The sequence below is a fragment of the Caretta caretta genome, chromosome 25 (assembly GCF_965140235.1).
Source record: "Caretta caretta isolate rCarCar2 chromosome 25, rCarCar1.hap1, whole genome shotgun sequence".
NCBI classification, from domain to species: Eukaryota; Metazoa; Chordata; order Testudines; family Cheloniidae; genus Caretta; species Caretta caretta.
Window position 1 is genome coordinate 8,766,881 of NC_134230.1, and position 25,163 is coordinate 8,792,043.

At 57.7% G+C, this 25,163-nt stretch overlaps 1 protein-coding gene across 1 annotated transcript; it reads right to left on the minus strand.

The window, feature by feature from the left end:
• On the minus strand, positions 1-23,731 carry KLF16 (KLF transcription factor 16). The gene is made up of 2 exons (XM_048831033.2): positions 22,786-23,731; positions 1-9,944 (listed from the first exon to the last, which is right to left on the minus strand). The coding sequence occupies exons 1-2, from the start codon at positions 23,567-23,569 to the stop codon at positions 9,646-9,648; spliced, it is 1,083 nt and encodes a 360-aa protein (XP_048686990.2). The 5' UTR covers positions 23,570-23,731; the 3' UTR covers positions 1-9,645.
• Positions 23,732-25,163: the final 1,432 nt, after the last annotated feature.

Sequence of the window (25,163 nt, forward strand, 5' to 3'; positions counted from 1 at the left end):
TTTCATTGACTTATTTAATTAAAAAAAATTTATTTTAAAATACAGCACCAAGACAGTGCAACGCTTTCAACCCATCCTTCCACGCGCAGCTCCCGGGCCAGCGAACTGAAGAACAGACACCTGGTTAAAAAAGGGACCGACTGACCAACCCCACGTTTTGCAAAAGGAAGTTCCCTAAGAGGTCTGCTCCCGCCCAGAACCCCGCTCCCGCCTGAGAAGGCGACACCGGCTTACACCGGCCCAGGATCGTTGCCATCCGAGAACTGGCAGGCCGGTGACTGACACATTCTTACAATGCTTTGGCTGGACCGGCCCGAGTTCCAACCGCCATCCCAGCAACTGCGATTCTCTTCCCAGACCTGTGCCCACAGCCGCAGCCTCGGTTTAAAAGCTGCATTGGTGTGTGTTATTGGGAACACAACACCCGCTATGCCAGGGAGGGGGCGGCTCAGGGTCCACTCCCCCTCCTCCACTCAAACAGCAGCACGGCCAGTCAAGCTGTACGGTTTGACCCACAAACTGCGTATTAGACAAAATCTCGAGCTTCCTGCTGGCAGCGTCCCTTTGCGAGCAGAGAACCCATCTCCTTCCGAAGGGGCAGGGATCCTCCCAGCTCCCAGCTTGATCCTGAACAGGGAACTCGCGGCTCCTGCCGAGAAGAGAATTGGCCACTGGGTGGGGAGCGGGAGGTCTGGCGGCACAGGGAAGAGGCTCCTAGCTCAGCGTCCACCAGCTTCCCCTGCAGCCAGAGACACCGAGAAATAGGAGACATCTTGTGCTAAGGGTAAGCCAGCGCTCCAGGCCCGGGAGAGTGGGACGCCTAGCTAAAGCCACGCTGCCATGGGCTGGGATCTGTGCTGGAGGCATCATGGGAACCCAGACGCAGTTAGCACCAGGGAGGAGCAGGAGAACACACCATGCATCACCAATTCTTCCCTTTAACAGGGGGACAGACTGATCGGGAAGGACATCCACATCAACCTTATTACTAGCTGGTGAATTTGGCCTAGCAAGGAGAGAGGAGGGGACCCATCAGTGAGACAGATAGCCTTTTTGACTTCATTTCTTCCCCCACCTCGTTTCAACCCACGATCCTTCACCAGCCCTGACAAGACAGGCAGGCCCGTGTAAAACACAAAGCCTCCAGCATTAGGGATTGAACCACCCCACCTAAGCTGGGTTCAGCAAACAGGAGAAAGGCCGCGTTTGCCCTTCCATGAGGATTTATTTCGGCCTCTAAGCAAACTCAGAGCCAGTCACACTGGAGCGTTAAAGGAACTTCTGAACCTACACTGGTCAAGTGGGCTTGAAATTTGCCAAACCAAGGTCATTCTTCCCTAGCTCGGGCGTAGACATCAGAGATCGCAGCCTCATGGCAGGGTCGTCTCCAAGGGCTTGGGGAAGCAGCTGGCGAGGCACCCCCAGTGCGTCTTAAAAATAATCAGTTGCTAGAAACGGAGGCGGAAAGGTACTTTTACCCTTTCCTAAAAAGGAAATGATTTAGCAACAATAAACCACTCCCCAAAAGCTCTATCTGCTAAGATCCAGCATCCGCCCCCACCACGCACGCCCTTGGCTTTGTGGCTCTTTAAATAAACACAAACACACAGAGAATGAAGAGACCAATTAACAAGGAGATTTCTCTTTGGGGAAAGTGGCTTCCGTAACATTAAACCTCCTTGACCTCTCCAGCTATTCCTGCTCCCCAAGGAAACGTTCAGACAGGATCCATTTCTCCCCCATTTCTCTCCTCGTCCCTCGTGTGCTCCGTCGCTGACCGGAGCTTTGATCGCACAGCGCCTGTCGTTTTGCAGCCTGGGCGAGTGGGGTGCAAACTGAGCTCAGGGATCCCTTCACCCTCCTCCTCTACCGAGGAATGGGGCAGCGGCTCAGCAGCCTTATGCAGCCGATTAGGAAGGGAAGTGAAAACTACCTCTCCCTGACAGTGCTATCTGGGGAGCTTCAAGGAGGCCGAATGCAATGACTCCAGTGGGAATTGAGCCAGGACGCCAAGATTAAACCTCGGACTCTCGCCAAGCAGTGTGATCCATTCTAATGGGGAGAGTAGCCACTAGGAGGTGGGGTCCCTGGGTTCTATTCCCAGCTCTGACCTTGTACAAGTCACTGCCCCTCTGTGCCTCAGTTTCCCCCCACCCCAGCTATAAAATGGTCATAACGATACTGACCCTCCTTGCTTTGAGATCTATGAGGATAAGAACTAGGGGACTATTCTCACAAGGGCCACAGGCTCTCTGCTGAGCACAAGGTGCCAGGCCTGGGCTTTAAGTCTTGTCCCAAAAGAGGGTTCCTCCTGCAGCATAGTTCTCCTTAACGGCCCTGCAATGCCCATTGCATCGGCACTCCCTAGAGATCTGCTGGCCTCAAATGGCCCCAGGCCAATGCTGCTTAGCTTGTTGGCCGAGCGGCTCATGGGAACGGCTCCCTTAGCTCTGGGCCATTCTAACCCCTCAGTCCTCCAGGCCAGTCGACATTAGTACTCAGCCCCGTTATGGCCCTTTGCATCTGAGGATCCCAAAGCACTTAACCCCAGTTTCCGGGGTAGGGACGACACGGTCATTTGTGGCCTGGGGGTCTGGAATGCTTTTCCTCTTCCACACCCCGCGGCTCGGGGCAGACGGGGAAGGGCCACGTCCTGAAAACAAAGAGGTGCGTCAGGCCAGGAGATTGGGCAGAGGATAGGACGGGACGCAGAGAACCCCTGCGTTCAGGAAGTGGGCCAGGATCTGCTGTGCTGTACGAAGTGGGGTATAAGCTGTATGGCATTTCTGCAGTTAACTAGAGATGGGAGGTCATTTTATCTCAGTCTTTGGCACCGGTGTGACCGCTGCTAGAATAGCGCATTCAGGCCTGGGGTGCACACCTCAAGGAGGATGTTGATAAACTGGAGAGGGGTCAGAGAAGAGCCACGAGACTGACCGGAGGATTAGAAAGCCTGTCTTAGAGTGACCGAGCCCTGACTCTGTCAAGCTTAACAAAGGGAAAGCTAAGGGGGGACCTGATCACAGTCTGTATGTATCTCCACAGGGAACAAATATCTAATAACGGGCTCTTCACTCTCGCAGAGGAAAGTCAAACACTGGAAGTTGAAGCGAGGGAAATTCCGACTGGAAATAAGGCACACATTTTTAACGGTGAGAGTAATTAACTATTCAAACCACTCCCCAAGGGTCGTGGTGGCTTCTCTGCCACTGGCCATTTAAAATCAGGATTGGCTCTTTTTCTATAGGATCTGCTCTAGGAATCATTTTGGAGCAGGTCTCTGGCCTGTGCGATGCAGGAGCTCAGACCAGATGATGCCAGTGGTTCCTTCTGGCCTTCACATCAGCAGAACATAAGAGCGGCCAGACTGGGTCAGACCAAAGGGCCATCTAGCCCAGTGGTCCTGTCTTCCGACAGTGGCCCATGCCAGGTGCCCCAGAGGGAATGAACAGAACAGGGAATCATCAAGTGATCCATCCCGTCGCCCATTCCCAGTTTCTGGCAAACAGGGGTTAGGGACACCATCCCTGCCCTATCGCCATTGATGGACCTATCCTCAAGGAACTTATCTAGTTCTTTTTTGAACATCGCTATAGTCTTGGCCTTCGCAACATCCTCTGGCAAGGAGTTCCCCAGGTCAACTGTGCATTCAGTGAAAACATACTTCCTTTTGTTTTAAACCTGCTGCCTATTTATTGACTCCTAGTTCTTGTGTGAGAAGGAGTAAATAACACTTCCTTATTTACTTTCTCCACACCAGTCATGATTTTATAGACCTCTATCACATCCCCCCCCTCAGTCACATCTTTTCCAAGCTGAAAAGTCCCAATCTTATTAATCTCTCCTCATAGGGCAGCCATTCCATACCCCTCATCATTTTTGTTGCCCTTTTCTGAACCTTTTCCAATTCCAATATATCTTTTTTGAGATGGGGTGACCACATCTGCACGCAGTAAGTAGAAGCATTTGAAAGGTCAGGCCCAAGGACACAAGAGGCCACCTGGTGCTTCTCTGCCACCACAGGAGGTCAGGAAGCATTGCTTAACCTCATGCCAGGGCTATGAGGTTTCTGTGTTACCCTGCTGCCAGTCTATTGAGGGGAAACTGAGGCACGGAGAGACACTGCTTGCCGGAGATTGCACAGCAAGCCAGCAGTGGAGCTGGGAATTGATCTCAACTACCAGTCATGCGCTGCAATAGGCAGAACTGTGCAGGCTGGCAGATGGGGTGAAAACAGAGGAAGCTCCAAATTAAGCGTGGACCGGGCCGGGGGAAGATCTAGCTTTATCAGGGCTCTAGTAATCCTGCACCTTCAAGCCACTGAAGACTCCGAAGACCTAGACAACAATTATGTCCTGTTTAAGCCTAAGCCACATGGTTGATCTTCTGCCTAAGGAATCAGTTTCACATCTAAAATGGTGCCTCCTCTCATTAGATCTGCTTAGCAAGGGCCCCTGGGACAAGCAGATCCGATTTTGGACCTCTCCCGCCTGTGATTGGGGGGGGGTGGTGGTCAGGATAGGAGCTCCCCCTGAGAGCACGAAACGCAAGCTCCCACTCACGCGTGCCAGCCGGCTCCTCGTCACCCAGTCAGTCCTGGTTCCAACCCGCTCTATAAAAGTCGCACTAAAAAAGTAAGGGGTCCCCCCCGCCCCCAAAAAAGCAGCAGCATTTGATTTTACTGTATAGAGATCTATTTATATAACTCCAGCTCTGATAGAGGAGACTCTGTAGAAATATCACACGCACACAGAATAAAGTTATTCCCTCTTGTAAGAAAAGAAACCATCTCACCACACTTATTAAAAATCACAAGCCAGAAAAATACCCACTTTGCATGGAATCTGGGGAGCCCAGATATAAACCTGCATCTTTCGATTGCTCTTGGTTGAGACGGATCTTGGTTACACTAGGTGAAGGGACTCAGTCTTTTCCATATGGGAACCACCCTCCAGTTTAACTGGGACCCATCCCCTCTTTCCATTTAGCAGTTCGAGAAGAGAGCAGAACTCCCAGGAGAAGGATCCCCGACACCCCTGTAAAACCAGAGTGACTCCACTGGAACCAGGGGCGTTCTAGATTTACTCCCCGTGCAACCAAGATCAGAATCCAACTGCATAGGCAGAGAAATAGCGGGGGGGAAGGAAAGCTGGGGGAGGGGGAAGATCTAGGGCCCAGACCTTAATGGAAGCTTTGCATGAGTAAGGACCGCAGGGGTGGACCCCTAGCGAGGGACGCTCCCAGGAACAGCGACTGCAGGGAGATTATGCCCCCGTGACAACGGAGTTTGCCCCATTCCCCACCCCGATACTGGTGCTCTGAACCTTCAGGGATAAAGGGACCGGATTAATAAAGACACTGAAAGCCAACCAGCCCCTCGCCCCCAAGGAAATGCCAGGGGCGGAGGGCAGAATACAGAGAACCTACATTACCAGAGGGGCAAACACACCGCCGCTTGTGGCAACCTACGGCAGCGTCTGGGGGGGGCGACTGCATTGTATTCTTAAAGGGCCTATTCCAGTTCAACTCCTTGGGGGGAAAGGGAGAAATCAGTAATAAATAAGGAGGAAATAAGTGCATGGAGGCTGGGGGAGGACCCCTTTGGAGCTGGAGAGGGGGAGGGGAGGGGAGGGCTGGCATCTCCAGGCTGCCAAGGCGGCCCCGTGCTGCACAAACAGCCTTTAATAACCAGCTGGCAAGTCCCCACAGAGAATCTCCCCACACGCCACAAAGGGAATTTCAGCTGGTGGAGGCAGTGTAGCCCCTCCCCCCCACCCCCAGTTCACTGGACCCCCTCCTCCCCCACAACACGGCGTTCTGCCAGTCCCTATCCTTGGAAGGGACCACACACCCACTGCCCAGGTTATAACAGGGCCCTTCCTGATCTAGCTTCGGTGGGGACCAAGTGGCCCTGCTCAGTGCTATGGCCACCTCTCACCGCAGTGGGGAAACTGAGGCCATGCAGGTCACTGGCTGCGTATGGGTCAGCGGGGACCCAGGGCAGCCCGCAGGCTTCAGCGATGCTTCCTTGGGTCACCAACATCTGCCTTCGCAGGTGCCGTCAACACTAAGCAAAAGCAGCCCAGCCTACGAGGGTCCCCTACCCCTGAGTCCCGTCCCCCACGCCAGCAATGATGCCAAGCGCTACAGGACAGGAACATCGGGGAACCCAGCATGCACTGGGGCAGGACGGCTAAGGTGGGCTGGGTCAGAATCGCTCCAGGTCAGGGCTATGAACTGGGGACACCGCTGGCTGCTGCAGAGGAAAGAGCCAGTGACAGCCCGGCGCCCGGTGCCAGGCTTATCTGGGGAGGGGAGACGCCAGCCTCACCTGCACCAGCTCAGGCCACTAACCACTTCACACCCCAGCCATGGAGCCCTTCCTGAAAGGTTGTTTCTAGATCACCTGCTTTTGCCCTCTCCTCACTGGTCCATTAAGTGCCCTCCTTTCCTCTCCTCCTCCACCCACTTAGTCATTCATAAGCCACTTCCCCCACCCCCCGCCCTATCCCCATCACAGGGGCCCTGGGACCGCCCCAGAGAATAGTCACCCAGCGACACCCTTGCATGAGACAGCTGGTGGGAAAGGTTGGGCTCCTTCAACAGTTCTTGCTGGAAACAGATCCCCCCTGAAGCATCAGCCGAAAGCAGGAGAGAGAGAGACAGGCAGCTCCCAAAAGGCCAGTCAATTTGTGAGCTGCAAAGCCCGGCTTGATGTGCACGGGCAGGAAAGGATGCCACGTCCCATTGCACAACACTGACGTGAGAAGGGACATGCTGGCTAATGCAGTACGTTTCAGTGTATTTTAAAGGTGGCCTTTGGCGAGCCGCCCCGAGAGGCGGCCGCTGCTCCCAGAACCAGGGTCCTCCAGCTGGGCTGGTGTCTCTTCCCGGCAGCCCCAGTTCAGGAGGCCAGAGACAAGGTCCAGCCAGAGGAGCTCCGCACAGTCCTCGAGCTCTGGTGCCGGAATCCTGGCCGCTGCAAGATCGGGCCCCAATCCCAGCAAGCTGCTGGCTTCTTCGAGACAGTCCAACGACCTGGGCCATTTGAGACAGTCCAACGCCACTGGAGATTGGTCCTGCAGAGCTGGGACCCAGGGGCCACGTGGAATACGGAGATGGGGCAAAGGGGTCCGACTCCCAGCCGTACCAAGCTTGAGGAACACCCAGCAGACCCATCCCAGACACGTCTCTGAAACGTTCCCAGGGGCGAGATTCTCTCCACAGAGCCCAGGGAAAGCACTGGGGGGAGGGGGTTTGCTTCCTGATCTAAAGCATGCCTGGATTGTAATGCTTGAGAGAGGCGTGGGTGCAGAGCAGCCTATGCCCAGAACAGGTGCGGTGTGGGCATTGGTAGGGCCAGTTCCCTCCTTGGTCCAACGCAGGAGGGGAGAGCCATGCCAGCTACACCGATGGCTTTGTTACCCAGGCGGTGGGACCCCGGGAACTGCCTGTGACCCAAAAAAACTCGCTCCACCAAGGCCAATCGGCCTGGGCTCAAGCTGAAGCCCTGGAAGGCTCCAGGTTTCGTGGGGATAGCTGATGTTCAACCTTCTGGCCAGTGGCACACGAGCTTCCAGCCCGGTCGATCCCCAGTGCAGGCAGAACACCCGTGTCTACAAAATCACGCGGGGCAGCTCCTTGTCCCCCTCTAGTGGTCAGACCCCAGAGTCCGCTACTGCGACAGAACGAACAGAGCTGGGCGCTTAGCTCAGGCGACAAACTCACTGGTTTTAGAGCCAGAGGTCCCAAGTTCAATCCTCGTAGCTGACTCAACCAGGGGCATTACCGCACCCCACCCTGCAGCCCCGACCTACCTCCGGGCTGGGTCTACACTGGGAACTTACACCAGCACAGCTACGCCTCTGCCGGGCGTGAAAAAATCCACGCCCGAGCGGCGTAGTTAAGCCAACCAAACCCCTGGTGCAGTCAGCACTCGGGCGATGGAAGAATTCATCCGTCGACCTAGCTTCCACCTCTCGGGAAGGTGGACTGCCAAGAACAACGAGAGAAGCCCTCCCCTCGGCCTAGGTGGGGTCTACACCAAGCGTTCCACCAATGCAGCTGCAGCAGGTTGAGTGTAGACACACTCTTAGGGACTTCAGTGCAGCTACTTGCGGCAGAGTCAAATGGAGCGTCCCACTTGGCTGAGAAAGGCTGCTATGTAACCGCTGTTGGGCCAATAAACTAGTCCACTCTGATCAATGCACTTTACCTAGTGCAGTTCTGGGACAGGCCTGCTCTCGATGGACTCCAGTCACTTAGCCCTATATTTCCAGCAGTGACTGATTTTTGGGGCACCCCACCTGACCCACCTCAAAGGGGCTCCCTGTGTCTTTAAAGTGCTGAGCACTCTTTGGGGAAAAAATTAAATTACAAGTTTTCAGGTCTCCGGTGGAGCGCGGAAAATCTGTGGCAACCCCCAAATCACCAAGAACCTAAACGCAGGCCCAAGCTCCCCTTAAAACAGCTGCACATGGCCAGGATCCAGCAGCAATATGCTGCGTAGACAAATGCTCAACCCGCACCCCCTTCAAAGAGGCTGGCTGAAGCGCCTGTCACACCCTCCCTCTTTACCCCCGCCCCCTGATTCCACAGCTATAAAAACCGATTCTGTCTATAAATAGATTCCTGCCTAAAAAGCCCAGCCCCACCCCATGGCAAGGACTGGACTGAGAGTCACTCGAAAGGTACATGACCCACCCAGTGCCAGTCACTCAGTCTGTGTCCACTGGCCAGACACCCACAGCTTGCAAAGGCCTCAGAAGGTTGCAGCTGGGGGGCATCAGTCCGTATAAATAAATATTCAGAATTCCCCTCTGGGAGAGGGAGCGGGAGGGAGATATCTATATATAGATATAGATATGCTGGGCTTCCCGCAGAGGCAGAGGGGAGAATTTCAGGGGAGCAGGTCCTGGTTTCTAGAAGGGGAGAGGAAGAGGGAGACGCAGGGGACTTCGGCCACTGGCCGTCTCCTCCCTGAGCAGCCTTCTGTCCCAAGAGTGAAGCAGTCACGGCCTCTGCGGACGGGAGGCAGAACTGGCCTGGTTTAAGCTGCCTTTGTCAAGGGGCCCCCAAGGTGTAAGCTGGAACCATCCCGAGGGTGCCCCCTGCTGGGGAAGTGTCATTGCAGAGAGGCGGCAAGGGCCCTGATTTGCCCCTCAGCATCTCCAGGGCGTAACAAGTCAAGCCGGTAGAGTCTGGCACGGTGGTAGCCGGGGGTTCCCGGAGAGGTGCCACGTACCACCACCATGCAGGAGTCTGCCCCGGGGAGGGGCTGGCGGCAGCCGGGGCAAGGTCGTGGCCACCTCCCACCAGCCCCTTCCACAGCCATCAAGGGGGCACAGCACAGCCCGCGGGACTGGACGCCCGACCGTTGTGCCACGCAGGGCGGGGGTGGGGGACGCTGGACGTCACCACGAAGCCAGGTGGGGAGAGGCCGCTGCTCGAAGACACCCAGAACACGGAGAGGAAGGGCCCCGTAAGCAAGACCCCGTCAGGGAGGAGCGGACGGTTCACTCCCCTGACAGATCCAAGGGCAGCCTTGGCACCGGGCCCTCTCAGCGGCTTCCTGGGCTGGCCTGGGCCAGGCGGCACCTTTTGGGGTCCGTGCCACTTGCTCCCTGCTCGGAGCAGCGCCAGCCCCTACAGGAACTTGGCTGGGCTGGGGGCAGGGCTGGCGACGGGGCTCCCCGCCAGGCTGCCGGGCGCTGAGTCGCTGGGGGAGACGCTGGGGCAGCCCTGCCGCTTGACCATGGAGGGGTGGAAGGCGGGGTGGCGGCGGGCATGCTTGGTGAGGTGGTCACTGCGCATGAAACGTTTCTCGCAGAGCGGGCAGGCGAACTTCTTCTCCCCGGTGTGGGTACGGTAGTGGCGGGCCAGCTCGTCCGAGCGCGCGAACTTCTTGGAGCAGTAGGGCCAGGTGCACGGGAACGGCCTCTCACCTGCGGGGAAGGGAGGGAAGAGGGTGAGACACAGCAAGGAACCCATGGGGGACATCCCTGTGCCCCCCACCCCAACCCCTTTAGGACCCCCAGACAGTCCCCAGGCCCACCCTGGCCCCTTTGGACTCCTCCACATAATTCCCATATCCCCCACCCCACCACTAACCCACCCCTTTGGGCTCCCCCAGATGGTCCCTGTGCCCACCCCACCCCTGACCCCTTTGGCCTCCCCCAGTCCTCCTGCTCCAACAGCACAGGCTCTTAACATTTCAGCTCAAGGAGACTCTCCACTAGCCATTCACCCTATAGGGTCTATGACACACAGCTGAGCAGTTTCAATTCCACCCAGTGGAGGGCAGTGTTACACACATCGGTCCAATAACAGTGTTGGACAAACAACCCAGGTACATTGTGAGTTGCAGGCTCCAAGTTCTGGGCATTTGCTCTAGCCAGGGGCAGCTGGCTTGGCAGCCCAGTGACATGATCTCATGCAGCTCTCATGTGTGAGCTCCGAGTCCCTGGACTGACCTGGGGAAGGGCTCAGAGCAATGCCACTTGGAGAACGAGGCAAAGAGAAAGGGAAAGTTAATCATTCATTTTGGCTCCTACCCCTCCAAAACAATCTCCCGTGTCCCAGCTAGGTGGCAGCACGCTAATTAAGGACACTACAATCTCTCTGGTCACTCGATTACAGACCTAAAAGTTGCAATTCTTTGGGGGAGGGATAGCTCAGTGGTTTGAGCATTGGCCTGCTAAACCCAGGGTTGTCAGTTCAATCCTTGAGGGGGCCATTTAGGGACCTGGGCCACAAATTGGGGATTGGTCCTGCTTTGAGCAGGGGGTTGGACTAGATGACCTCCTGAGGTCCCTTCCAACCCTGATAATCTATGAACAAAAAAACTTCAGAAACAGACTCCAAGGAGAGACTGCTGATTTGGAATTAATTTGCAAACTGGATACAATTAACTTGACTGGGCGTGGATGGGTCATTACACAAAGTAAAACTATTTCCCCGTGTTTATTCCCCTCCCACCCCCCCACCCCCCCCACTGTTCCTCAGACGATCTTGTGAACTGCTGGAAATAGCCCACCTTGATTATCACTACAAAAGGTCCGTTCCCACCCGCCTCCTGCTGGTAATAGCTCACCTTAAGTGATCACTCTCCTTACAGTAAAAAGGAGTACTTGTGGCACCTTAGAGACTAACCAATTTATTTGAGCATGAGCTTTCGTGAGCTACAGCTCACGAAAGCTCATGCTCAAATAAATTGGTTAGTCTCTAAGGTGCCACAAGTACTCCTTTTCTTTTTGCGAATACAGACTAACACGGCTGTTCCTCTGAAACCTCTCCTTACAGTGTGTATGGTGAAACCCATTGTTTCATGTTCTCTGTGTATATAAAATCTCCCCACTGTAATTTCCACTGAATGCATCCGATGAAGTGAGCTGTAGCTCATGAAAGCTCATGCTCAAATAAATTTGTTAGTCTCTAAGGTGCCACAAGTCCTCCTGTTCTAATTAAGGACGGTGACACGCACCACATTTCCCTGGGTTTGAGGATACTTCTGCCATGTGAGTCTTTTCCCCCCCCGCAGAGTCAGAGAGCGGATCCCAGACAGCTGCGATCAGCGTCTCATGTGTTGCGTTACCAGGGAACCGGGAGCATGCACGCGCCTCGCTCTGCTCCCCGTGTCCCCGAACCGCCCTGCAGCAGAACTGGGACGCCGGGAGGCACTGACCTGGAACAGCAGCGGGGGCTGTGGGGCAGGACTGAGGGGCAGCAGCAGAGCTGGGTGCAGGGAGAAATCGGGAATAGCAGCAGGCGTGACACCCATTCTCTGGTAAACCAGGTCCGGTCAGGCTATCGGGGGGAGTCTCCTTTCTCCCCAGGAAGGAGCAGTTCAGTTCTCCTGCAACAGACCCACCTCCCCCGGCTCTGGGCTCTGACCCTGGTGCAGGGCTTGTGCGAAAGAGAGAGGCTAGGGGGCGCTGTGCTGGGACAGGCCCAATGCCCACTCGCCCCGGACAGACAGCCCTGGAAACACAAACACCGCATGCACCCCCCGCCCACGGGCAGCCCGCTCCGGCGAGCCGAGAGGACAGCTAGGACTACGCCAGGCCCGGGAACTAGAAGTGGGAAGTGATTTAACTGGGAATTGGTCCTGCTTCGAGCAGGGGGTTGGACTAGATGGCCTTCAGGGGTCCCTTCCAACCCTGATATTCTATGATTCTATAAGTGCCCAGCAGACAGGCTCAGCCAAGGGTTTCAAGCCCACCCAACCCCTGGGGATTGTTTGCTGGTTCTAATCCGCCCCCATCTGCCTAATCCTGACACAAAGCAACTGACCTGAGCAAGAATTAAAAAAAAAACAGACCCAGAGAGGATGAAGGCAAAATTAAAACCTCAAATTAAGATGCGGCCGGCTCCGGCCTCCCCAGAGACTAATTAGATGCTGGGCACAGGGCTTCCAGCCTAGCCCCCAGTTCATCAATCTCGCTCCACCCGCAGTGACTGCTGCCTCTCTTACTAGGGCGCCCCCTGCTGGTCAGCTGTAGGCTATACCTGGACTCGCAAACTTGTCCGGACTGAAGGTATTTCGAAGAGAGCCGACACCCCATTGAGATCAAGGGGGCCAGGAGCGTCAGTACTAGAGACATAAGGGCCGTGCGTTCCTGGGGGCCTGTACAAGGGGCAGTTGGGCTGACAAAGCCGAGAGCCACTTGCAGCGAGACGCCAAGAGAACCCCAGGGCTTAATCTCACTAGGCTCCGTTCCAGGCTACAGCAGGTTCCTGCAATCACAAGTGTGACAGGATCGTCACCGGATCAACAGTGAGCGAAATTCCAACACAATCTGCCACTTGCGTCCTTTCTTCCGGTTTAACCCACCCAGCCCCTCGCCCCCAGCAGAAGGGTCCCAAGGCCCAGGAGGGGAATATCACTGGACCCATGGCTGTTTCAGGTCTGAACCTGACTGACCCCTCCAGGCCACGTATCAGCGGGTTACCACTGTGCAGTTGGACAGTTAATGAAGCACCTGCATCTACAGGTGCAGAGGCAGAGACTAGGGCCAAGTTAAACTTCCTTAAACGTTTTTTTTTTCCACAACGTATGACACAGGTGGACTGCAGAGGAATTGCCAGACTGGATCAGAGCAGGGGCCCTTCTAGACCAGTCTCCTGTCTCAAACAGTGGTTAGCACCAGCTGCTTCAGCAGGAGGAGCAAGCAGTGATGGGGTAATCTGCCCCCAGCAAAGCTGGCTCCTGACCCCTATGGCCAGAAGCCAATTCATGCCCTGAGTTGGGTTTATCTCCCTGCCAAAATGCTTGTACCTTTAAACCGCACTGTTGAACTCTGGGTGATCTTTTTTTTAATCCTGCAAAACTCTTGACCCTGGTGATCCCTTGTAGCAAGGAGTTCCACGGGCCAGAAAGAAGCTCCTTCACCCATCTGTCAGTCGAATGATGAGGTGGCCAAGTGTCAAGGTTTTAAAGTCAGCATAGATTTGGGGCGACCAGCCTCCCCCACTCACAGCTTTGTCCCTGGTAAGCGACACGACTATGAAACATTTAAACCATATCACCCTGCTCTGTGAATCCCACGCACGAGAGGCTTTCCCCTGACTGCACAATCATCAGTTGGCACGATCTCACACAGCGGTTTTCGACAGGAAAACACAGCCCCCGTCACTGGTGTTACAAATAGCTTCTCCTGACTTGCGTAAGCCCAGGGCAAAGGAGTTGGGCGGCGTCAGAAGCGGCTCCAATTTCAAGAGCTTTTTCCCAGCCCCAGCGTGAGTCACAGCCCAAGCTTGGCAGAGGAGCGTGGGATGTTCAGGGGACCCTTTCAAGGTAAAATGAAATCAAAAGTCTTTGCTTATTCCTGTAGCCCCCCAACCCTGCAAACCGCTCCTGGCAGGCTTAACCGGGCTCCCTTGGACTTCAGAAGGGCTTCTCAGAGTGTCATGCTAAGCACATGTCGTAGCAGCTGTGCCTAGGAGATCTGACAGATCATTGGCCACCATTGACCTGAATTTAACAGGCATGTTTATTAGCGTTACAGTAGCACCTGGCGGCACTGATCAGGGGCCATGGGCTAGGGCGACCCTACGTTCCGGTTTGGCTGGGGCAATCCCCATTTTTAAGCCCCATCCCAGGTGTCCCGACATTTTTGGCAAAACTGGGCACTGGTCCGGTTTGCTCTGACCAACTGATCATCAGCTGGACCAATGCCCAGTTTTGCCCAAAGGAGTGGAGCCCGCCCTGCTACGGGGGCATGGAGGAACGTTTGCGGGGGGGGGGGGAGGTGGCAACACCAGGCAGGTCGAGCTGGTCCCACGCGGGCGGGGGGGGTGGCGAGGATGACTTGGGCCGGCCTCGCACAGAGTCCTGTTTTCACTCTGGGAAATCTGGTCACCCTAGCGAGGCCCCCGTGCAGTAGGCCCCCACCACAGAAAGAGAAGGGCCCTGCCCCACCTGTGATGCATTATGTGGTTTGTTTTTGCTGCCTGGAGTTTTGTATTAGTAACACCTCCACAGACGATTAATAATGAATGCCTTGAAAGTCTTGTTTGCTTGTCTGTATTCCCAGGCTCACATCCCCACACGAGCCACTGGCCGCTTTCACGTTGCGCTTCTCAAGGCCCACCTCCTTCGCCCTCTTCATTAAAATACTTCTACTCAGCTCAGATTCTGCACAAACAAGAGGGACGCAGGGCAGCAGCTAGATGGGCGAGGGGCTGTAAGAATTCCTGGCTCTACCACCAACTCACAACATCACCCAGGGCAAGTCACGGCCCTCGTGTGCCTCAGTTTCCCCATCTGCGAAACAGGGATACCACTACTTCCTCTGTGTTTTGAAAAGCTTTGCTCCCTGACGTCCGGGACATGCTCTGAAAACCCTGGTAACTCGACGGGAAAGGCGTTCGGCTGCTCTGTGCCCACCAAGACTGCAGCACGCAGTGCGAGTCAATGGTATGCCTACTCTTACACCGTGACAGCAGAGACACTCGCGACAGCAATGGGAGGGGTTCTCCTGTCCCTGTGGTTAACCCCCACCCCGAGAGGCAGTAGCAGGGTCAGCAGAATTCTTCCATCACCCCAGCACGGCCGGGGGCGGGGGGAGAGGGGATTTGTCACACCCGGAGAGACGTAGCTACGCCAATGCAAGTATTCAGTGCAAACCAGCCCTAAGACACTGGTCAGCGTCCCTTTGAGTTCACCCTGCCCCTGGATCCAGCCCTTTGGTAGGGAGGCCAAGCCCTGCCGCCCCTCCCCAGCACACAAAGAGAAATGCCCGCTGCCCATCTATGCCCACTTACGCCTACCATCAGACCCCAGCTGGCACCTGCTCGAAATGCATCCGCTGCTTCGGTTGTCCTGCCTCGAACCGGAGTGAGCCAGACGCTCAGGGCAGGAGGCAAGAGCGGGGGATGGGAGCGCACACTTCAGGCCCCAGGATTTGCAGCCCAGCCCCCAGCCCTGGAGAACAGCTTGTGTCACACAAGAGGCCAGAGAGCCGCGCGGTGTCGGAGCCGGCCCATCGCTCCGCATAAGTGTCAAAAGCTCCTCAGGTCAGGCATAACCTCCCACCCCTTCCCTGCCTCCCACGCTCGGAGGGGGAAGCCAGGGGACAGCAAGCAGTGGGGGAAAGCAGCTACAGCTGGGTTTGCCAGCGGGCTGTGATTCGAAGGGGACACAGGCTAGACTAGCCGCCAACAGAGAGCAGGGTGGGCTGGTCTCTTTGCAGGGGTGCTCCCCGGCGGCGCTGGGCCTGGACAGCTTTTAGAACCAGCATACTGTGCAAGGGGCTAAATCCAGGAAGATCTGCTCTGATCCCTGTTCATTTCACCATCCCTACCCGCATAAAGCCCACGGCCCCTCCCAGCGCATCCAGCCCATACAGAGCATACCCACAGCGCTTTCTGGTCACTGCAAGGCACTGAATGGACACTGAACTGCACCCAGGTGGGCAAATGCCACTGACACTTAGCTGGAGGGTGGAGGGGGGGCCCAGAGGTCACCCGCACAAGGTCACAGCGGACACCGGCAGCAGAGCTGCTAATGGGACCAAGGCATCTTGAATCATAGAATATCAGGGTTGGAAGGGACCTCAGGAGGTCATCTAGTCCAACCCCCTGCTCAAAGCAGGACCAATCCCCAATTTTTGCCCTGATCCCTAAATGGCCCCCTCAAGGATTGAACTCACAACCCTGGGTTTAGCAGGCCAATGCTCAAACCACTGAGCTATCCCTCCCTCGTTGCCCCGAGCGCACGGCCGGCCTGCCTCTGCTGCCACGTGAGCGAAGCTGCCCACGGCTTGCCAAGCTAAACACTTGGGTTTCCCATTGGCTACGGCCACGGCATTGTTCAATGCCAGGGGGCCCAGGTGAGGGGCAGAGAGGAGGCCCTAACCTTTGAACTTCAGAGGGCGTGAGACCAGGCCCACCCGACTAATTCAATGCAACCCTCCCCGCTAGGAGTAATTGCACGCCCCTTCCTCCCCCGCAGCTCTCAGGGGCTGCTGAGAGGCTGACAGGCAGCCTGGGGACTGCCCCATGACTCATCCTGCCAGCCCAGCTCAGCAGGGTTTGGGTGCAGGCGCTGGGAAACCCTTTTGTCTTGGAGCAAAAACAAACATTAAAGCCAGGAACAAAACACCTCACCCAAGCCACCAAAGGACCGAGCCCCAGGCCAGACATTACAGCTCAGGCTGATCCTCTCTAGAAGGGGAGGAGAGGGGAGGCCCAAACACCGGCAGGGCAAGAATTCAGCACAGGAAGGGCAGCGAGGACAAGGCCCTGGTTCCGGGTCGCTGCTCTGGGGGTGGGAGCCAGTGACGGAGGTCCCAGCCCTGGCTCTGGGTTCACAGAGGCACGGTTAATTCCTGGCAGGGGATTTGTGGGCAGGGGCGGGGGGCAGCGCCAGGAGCTGCTTTGGGAACTCCATGGGTTAACGCCACATGCAAGCGACTCCCTCTCCCGCCCGCGCTCCAGAAGAGACATGGGCTCCCGACGCCGCGTGCAGCCAGGGAATCTCACACACCATCTGTGTCACCAGCCCTGAGCCAGCTCCGTCGCAGCAGCGGGGTGAGACGAGGACAGAGGCTCCGTCGGCACGGGATCATCCGGCTCTGCGGCACCGCAAGCCCTCCCGGAGCATGGAGGCTGCCCCCTCCTCCACGTCCTGTGCTTTCGTTCAGCGGTTCAAGCCCTGCTCCAGAACCAGGGCGTCCGGGACTGTGCCCACAGGATGGTCCAAAGGCAGAGGAGAAGGAGTAGGGGCGGGGGGTCTGTCAGGGCCCAACCCAGGCATCTTAGGGCAGCTCCAGCCCCCACAGTTCAGCCCAGTGCAGAGATAATCTCGCCACTCAGGGGGTTTCCTAACAGCCGGGATTTAAAGGGGACGGCGTCAAGCAGTTTAGACCCCAGGTTCCGCACCCCTCGGATGCTGCGATCGGGCACTCTCCATGCTCGGTACCAACCGTGCCACCTCCAGGCAAGCACACACCAATTGCCACACGCTTCCAACACACACACACACACACACACACACCCTCCCCCAGGCCATGGAAGAACCAGCTGCCCCCCTGCTGCGGCCGGGGCGTGCACAGGAGCTGCAGGAGTCAGGCGTCCACATCGCCCTGATGGTCGGGGGGGGGAGTCGAGAGTAACTCCCTCGGGGGCTCTGAAAATCCCAGGCAGCTCCCGTGCAGCTCTGTTTACCTGCAGGACCTACAGTCAACAAGGCAGGGGGCTGGGAGCGAGAATGCTGCTGTTCGATTCCCGGCTCTGCCACTGACTCACAGCACGAGCTTCGGTGAGTCACCCAACCACACTGTGCTTCTGGGGAGAGGGGGTGCAGCGGTGGAGACCCCAAGAGAGAAACGAGGTGTTCAAAACAGGGGGCAGGGTGGCCTAGTGGACTGGGACTCTGGAGACACCGTGGCATCCAGGGACCAAATGTAAGGACTTCCTGCTGGACGGTCTCTGTCCCCCTCCACACTGGGGACGGCTGTTCTGTAGGTTCTCGCCTGTCTCCGGGCATCTCCCACTCACTAGGGTGCTACCAGAGGAGAGGCCTTAGCAAAGGGCTGGCTCCGACACTGATCCACGTAAGGGCCTCAGCCTTCCCCTCCTCCGCTCCCTCCTGCCACCAAGGCTCTGCACCTAGGATGCCCCATCCCTCTCTGTTCGCCCTCTGGGTCCAGCCCTCTGCAAAGGCCGAACTCGCTCCCCCAGCAGCCACTTTCCTTGGAAAGGGAGGACGGAGCCACTGAGGAAATCAGGTTTCTCTCCTGGGGCTTCCTCGGTTGTTTTGCCAGCAGCCTGGCTCCAACCCCCCACCACCCCCAGGGGACCTGGCTTTTCCCCACCTCCCTCCCACCAGAGGCTCAGGTTACAAGAACCCTCTAGCCCAGCCACACTCTAGCTGCTCCTTTGTAGGGGGGGGGAGGCTCCGCTGACGTCCTGAGCGACACCCCCTCGCCCCCCCCCGCAGCGCCCCAGCTCCTAGTGCCTCTATTTCAAACCACGCTGCCTCTTCAAGTTCAAATCGTCCCGAGTCCAGCCATCACACCACAATGGGGCCTTTTGTTCCCAACGAGGCGACAGCAGACCCCGCAGCTCAGTGCCCAGCACACAATGCCACGGGCCCGAGTCCGGCTGCCTCTCTGCGGGCACACCAGAGCCAATCTGCGGGGGAGCAAAGCCCCCCGGGATGCCAGCTTGGGGTAAGCAAGACACACACAGTCCGCCCCGACACAGGACCCCGTGAGGCGTAGCCGGCCAGCAGAGGCAGGGGGCGGCCCTCCCAGCGGGAAACTGGAGTGGCCCCACCTAAGCACAAAAGGGAAAGCAACACACGTCATGGGAGGCATCCGGGAAGCGCTTCAGGCAAGGCCATTTTGGATCAGGTCTGGAACCCGAAGCGCTCGACCGGAAGGGTACCCAGTACAAAGCCTGGTTTCCAGAGCACCCACAACGCCCGTTGACCTCAACCAGAGTCACGAGCAGTCAGCATCTCGACATGGCAGACCCCTTCCTCAGCCCTCTCATAGGATCTAGGTGACCAGCTTCCTTGGGTCGTAAAAGACCAGTCGGGTGCCTAATTGCTACAATTTTAGCAAGAGTGGGCCAAGCACTGAGCAGGCCCCGGGGACACTGGCTCTACACAGGAGAGATGAAGGACAAGCCAAGGATACTTCTTGCTCCTCTTCCCCCGTCTTACAACCCCAACAGGAGGAAGAAACTGGCAGATAGCTAGGCCAAAAACATCGTGGCAGGCATCTGGGGCAGAGACCCTGGAGCAACCCACACACAGCGTGGAAATGGTACAGTGGGGATGTTGACACTGCTCTGGGCATTCGGTGAGCGTGCAAAAGGAGTGGGTGTGCATGCACGTGTGCAAGGGGAGCAAGCCACACCCCGAGGACACATGAGGGAAGGAGTAGGGAAAACCAGGCAGAACCTGCCCACCATGGGGATTTCAAAGGGCTTCAGAGGAATTTTAGTAAAACTGCTCAATCTTCTGTCCGCTCCTCGGGTCCGTACAACTCCTAGCACCACGGGACCCCAATTTGGGGCCTGTTCTACACCTAAAATCTAGCTCGATATAGCTACATCTCTCGAGGTGTGCAAAATCCACAGCCTTGAGCGACACAGCCCTATCTCCCAGAGTAGACACAGCTAGGTGAAGGGAGAAAGCTGCTGTCACTCGGAGAGGTGGGGGTCCCTGCACTGACGGAAGAACCCCGTTCTGTACAGCTGTGTCTACACTACGGGGTTATGCTGGCACAGCTATGCCAATATAGTCCCCATAGTGCAGACATACCCATAGTTATACCAGGGCAAAAACCGTATAGTCCAGCCCTCGAATACTGCACGGACCAATGGCTTCACATCCCCACTCCAGACGCCGCAGGGCAAGTTTCCTATTCACTGTGGGCTGGGGCATTTGTCAAGCCACACCTGTAGATCTCTTCCAGGCTCTAATTTGGGAGAGACTTTATCACACTGGGGATGAGTATTACGCCCCAGGAGGGCCCCCTTTACATATGCACATTACCATTAGCCAGCTACTACCCTGCCTAAATTAATCCAGCATATGGTCAGCCCTCAGAACTCACTGCTGTTGTGGCCTTATCTGAAGCCAGAGGATGGTGAACCCAGGCAGGTCACCGTACATCAGTGCATCCGCACTTCTACAGTAGGGCTCTGCACTGGTGCACATCATCAGTGTAACTACCCCAGTCAGGGTGAGGCCCGTTGACCAGGTCTCTCTCCACGCAGACCAGGAGAGGTCACTCCCAAGGTCCAGCCCCCGTCCTCCGTGGTAACAGGGAGCCAGCGAACCAGCATGGCAGTTCCACACTGAAATCAAAGGACAACAATGTGCTCTCAGCAAAGCTAAACCAACACCCCCACCCCCACCAACACAACTGATTATACACACCATTGATCAAGGCTCATGGGTCATGTCGGACAGCAGATAATTGCAGGCAGTTGCTCCCAACTGGTGCCACCATCGTTATGGTGCCTAGGAGCACTTGGAGTGAAGAAGCCAGCCATGGCTTTCAATGCATCCTCACTGGGACGCCAGGTTTCACGCCTCGGGATCTTGCTGACTGATAACTACGGTGGCAACTGTGGGAAGAAGCTGCCGACTCCATGAGACCCTCTGCTCCTCCTGAGGTTGGGCAGAGACACTGCAGGCCCACTCCCAATCTCCCACAAACCCACCTGACCCCACCGATTCCCTGGGGAGAGAGAGGAGACTTGGGCCCCAATTGCTTTGGGTCTCCGTATAACCCCAAACTTTCACGGCCTCTGGGTTGGCGGCAGTCCAGATCTGAACTCTGAGAATGATGCCTGCCAAGACCAAAAAGAAGTCCTGGATCCAAACGCTTCCTAACGCTGGATTGCAAGACTCCCCACAATGGGCCAGTAAAGATCATCCTAACAATAAGCCACTCCCTACCATATATTTCCGTGCAGTTTACATTAAGTGCGAGTTTAACACTGCAAAAGGGGCCAGTGACATGACCAGCATGACCAGCTCACGGCTCGGGGCCAGGCAGGCCTGATCGACACAACAGACTTCCACCAGCATCCCCACGTCGGTCAGGGGTGCGATCTCTGATCGACTCAGCGGGCCCCTCATATAGGCACAGTTATCGCCGCAAAGAAGTGCAGTTTTATCGGGCCAGCTTATTTCACTTGAGGGAGCACACAGCGTTGAGGATATAAGCTGCATCCGCACGAAGAGCGCATCCCTGGGGTGGTCTCCAGTACCTGGCCTCCGTCTCCCCAAGAATCCGCAGGTAAGGCCCACTGAACCCACGCTTAAGAACAGTAACCCAGACACTCATTCAGCCCCTGCCCTGTTCGCCCTGTGGCTAGAACCAAGGCTTACTAATAAAGGGCCTCTTATCTTTCCTCTCCCATGCTGCCACCCTGCCCAATTAGAAACAACAAGGTGGGGGGGAGAGAATTAATCACACTCCCTCCCTGATCTCCTCTGCTCTGTTCAGTGCCAATGCTCCACCCTCCTTGCCTGGCACCAATGCACGTGCAGCAGCCTCCCCAGTGCACCAGGGCGAGACAGAGAAGCAGGAAACCAGGAAGCTTCCGCCCTGTGCTGGGATTTTGCCCCCTCCCCCTTCACTTCCATTTCTGCCTCCTGCCTCTCACCAGCCCCACCCACCACCTTAGGCAGAGAGGCACCAGGCGACCTCGTGCCCAGGGGAGAGCTGCCCTAGGGATTCCTGTGACCTACCCTGTGCCTCCCCGAGAGCCGGCTGCACCCCACAGACTCAGTGCGCAGGAAGCGCCAGCCCCGGGATTCGGGGGCAGGCCAGGCCCCCTGCTCCCGACTACAAGCCACACAGGGCCACTTTCAAAAGTCGAAGGGCTTCGGCCACGTCCAGAGGTCAGCGGGGATGGGCGCTACTCCCGGAAACCAGGGCCATGGAAGAGATCCGTGGGGAGCAGGTCACACAGGGCAGCAGACACCAGGACCTGGTGTGCACACACTTCAGTACCAGGCCCCCACCACGCACACAGAAAGAAAGCTGCACAGTGTTGCATGGCAGAGAAGGAAAGGAAGCGTGTCACAGGCCAGGGCCACGCCTCCCTGACAGCCCAAGCCCCGCCCTTCCCACAGAAGGGTGGGGGGAGGGGCAATAGACTGGGGCCCTGGGCAAGCCCCATGACCCTTTGGGGCTGCAACTCTTGGATTTGAGGCCAATGGAAATTAAGTGGCGTTGTTCCACGCAGCGGGGCGGGGGTTGGACACAACTTCAGACGGCTTAACCCCCCCCTCCGCCCCAGCAAAAAGAAGTGACATCACCGTGCCCCCCCCCCCCGCCCACCAACCACAGGGAGGCCTCCGGGGTAGGTCACGGGGGCGGGTGCCTGGGAAGCGGGGTCACAGCCCCCGGGGCGAAGGAGGGAGATCGGTGCAGGATAAAGCCACCATCTGATAAAGCGACGGGGGGGGGGGTCCTACCTATGGGCATGAGGGGGGCATGGGGTACTGGGGAGATGCGAAAGGACTGGAGCGGTGGAGTGGGGTGGCGGGACCCCAGGAGGGAAACGGGGGTGCAGGAAGAGCAAGGGGAGGTGGGTAAAGGCGGGGCCCCTCGTGGGTGGGGGAGGAGGGAGAACACGCGCGCAGGAGCAGGGGGGGAGGAAAGTGGGGCCGGGGGAGGAGCGTGAGAGCGGAGGCGGCGGAGAGCGGCGAAGGCAGGATGGGGGGGGGGGCCGCGCAAGGAGGGGGCAGAGTCGGGGGCAGGTGGGGTCCCCACGCGGGGAGAAGGGGCAGAGTGGGGGAGGCGGCCTCACCTGTGTGCGTCCTCAGATGCGCCTTCAGGTGGGACGATTTGCCATAAACTTTGCAGCAGCCCTGGAAGTGACAGCGGTGCCGCTTGCCCGGGGAGGAGAGGCTGGGGCTGTGGCCGGGCAGCGGGGCGCGCTGGGGTCCGCCGCCCCCGTCGGACAGGGTGGTGTAGCCGCTCTCCAGGTCCCCCCCTCCGGCCGACGAGGACGAGTTGCTGCTCTCCGAGTGCGCCGAACCGGGGCGCGCCCTGCAGCCGGCCGCCGCCTGGGCTGCGCCCCGGAGCGTGTCCCGCACCTCCCGGTCCTCGCTGCTAGCGGGATCGGGGCTGGGGAGGCTGGAGGCGGCGGCGGGGTGGATCAGAGCCCCGCTGGAGATGGACACCAGGCACTCGGCAGCTAGGTAATCCAGGCAGGACATGGCTCTCCAAGGGGGGCCCCGGCGGGACTGAACAGGGGGGGCCCGGAGCTGCTCCACTCGCCTCGCCCGGCTCCGGGGAGAGATCCGCAGCCTTTGTGTCTCCAGGCGGCCGAGAAAGCGGCGGCTGCTAAGGCTCGGGTGGCCCCTGCTCCGCCTCCGAGCGCACCGAGTGGCTGCGCCGCGCCCTGGCGCACGGAGAGAGACCGGGACACCCTTCCCCGCCCCGCCGGGAGCGCACGCACCGCACCGCCCGCCCCAGGGCGTGGGCTGCAAGGGGGGGGCGGGCCCCGCCCCCAGCCCAGGGCTCCCCCCACTCTCCGCCAGGCTCCACCTCTTGGCACATCGGCCCACAAGCCGGCGGGAGGAGCGCATGGGGGGTGTAATGGCCCCCGGTGAGGAGAGGGGCCGGCGGCGGCTGCTGGCCCGCCCCCAACTCCGCGCGTCTCAGCACAGGGCGGGCGGCAGCCCCCTCCCCCAGGCACAAGCGGCAGCAGGGTGCGACCCCTTCCCACCAGTGCCATGCTGCTTCTGGCCTCCCAGCCCTCCCTCCCCTAAAGCCGGCACAGCCTGTGGTCTCCTCTCGGACCAGCCAAGCTCCGGGGACCCTGGAGCCTCCCCTCGCCCCCCACGCGTGGACATGGGTCTCCTCTGATCACCATGATGTGGAGTGTGTCTCCAATTCTCCATCCCTGTGGCCTCTGGACTAGGCCCACGGGGCACATGCCGTTCCTCTTTCCCCTTGGCTGCCCAGATCAAAGGGGCCCACGACCTCTCCCCCAGCTCCTGTCACAAATTCACAATCCCCCCCCCCCCCCCGGGTTATCCAGGATACCCTGCACACAGTGGGAGATTCCTGCGTTTCCCCCATCCACCCTTGGTCTAGTTATATGTGCCAGGCCAGCTCACCCAGCACCCAGTTCAGCACCTGCTAAGGCCCTGTGTTTGCAGCACCCTCACTGGGCATGGACAGACACAAACGGCCACAGGCAGAGTGGAGAAACAGCCCTGGGGCCCAACTCACCGTTCTGACCAAACCAGGATTGTTCTCCTGCTCCGTGGGGGATGCCCCTGAGCTCTTCAGGGTGTGTTGCCCCTCTGGTGAGGCTCATGCCCAGTCCCCACGTTGGCCTTGTGGCTCCCAGGGTCGAAGTGGGGGAAGCATCAGGGTATCTCCTAAATGCCACCAGCTTATGGCATCAAAATGAAACCACACTCAGGGCAGATCTGTGACTGTGACCCTCCTTTTTCGTGTGCTTTCATCAGTGAAGCAGTTAAAAACATTAAGGTGCAAGGATTCATTACTTGGGCAGCTGAGTAACAGGAACGGGGCACATCACACTCTCAGAGGCCCTGTTTCGGGCTGGTGGGCCGCAGGCTCTCAGACCTCACTGCATTCGTTACTCACACGTTCATGCCTTTCTCTGTGACCCTTATGATTAGGTCCCCCGCTAATGAAAGCTGAGATTCTAACCCTCCTACTCCTGGGCTGAAGCCAACCTCTGCCTTTTGCGGGGCAGGCGGCTGGAGATAGGCAGGATGGTCTGATCGGTCTGGCCATGCCTTCGGAGGACACGATGGCAGCCTCCAAAGAGGGCCACTCACTCAGCCCAATACAAGTCCTGGGTTAAGAGATCCTTCAGACTTCCTTCAGGGTTTGACAGGAGCATTCATGCGCATGGGGTGAAGGAACAGGTCCTATCGCATTCAAGCTGCCTCCTTAAGATTTTTAGTTCCCTTTAGAGACACAGGGCGTGGGGCAGTTATTAAGCCATCCTGGAGAGGGCTGTTCATAACTAACTGCTGGGCCTGGCCCTTTGGTGGCTGCTTGTTAGAGCCGGCGTCCCGATCTCATATCCAGAGGTGGGACCGTCCTGAGGGTGAGAGTCTCAGAGATTCGTTGCCATCTGGAGAGGGACTCTGAGTTGGAATTCCCCTGCTCTGGCCAATAGGATGCAGGCCAAGCTTG

What these genes read in the sequence shown, in the direction of transcription:
- KLF16 (XM_048831033.2), bottom strand. Translation starts at nt 23,569, where the DNA reads ATGCGCTCCTCCCGCCGGCTTGTGGGCCGATGTGCCAAGAGGTGGAGC. An exon ending in GCATCTGAGGACGCACACAG is followed by an intron (nt 9,945 to 22,785) that starts GTGAGGCCGCCT and finishes CCTTCCCCGCAG; the next exon opens with GTGAGAGGCCGTTCCCGTGC.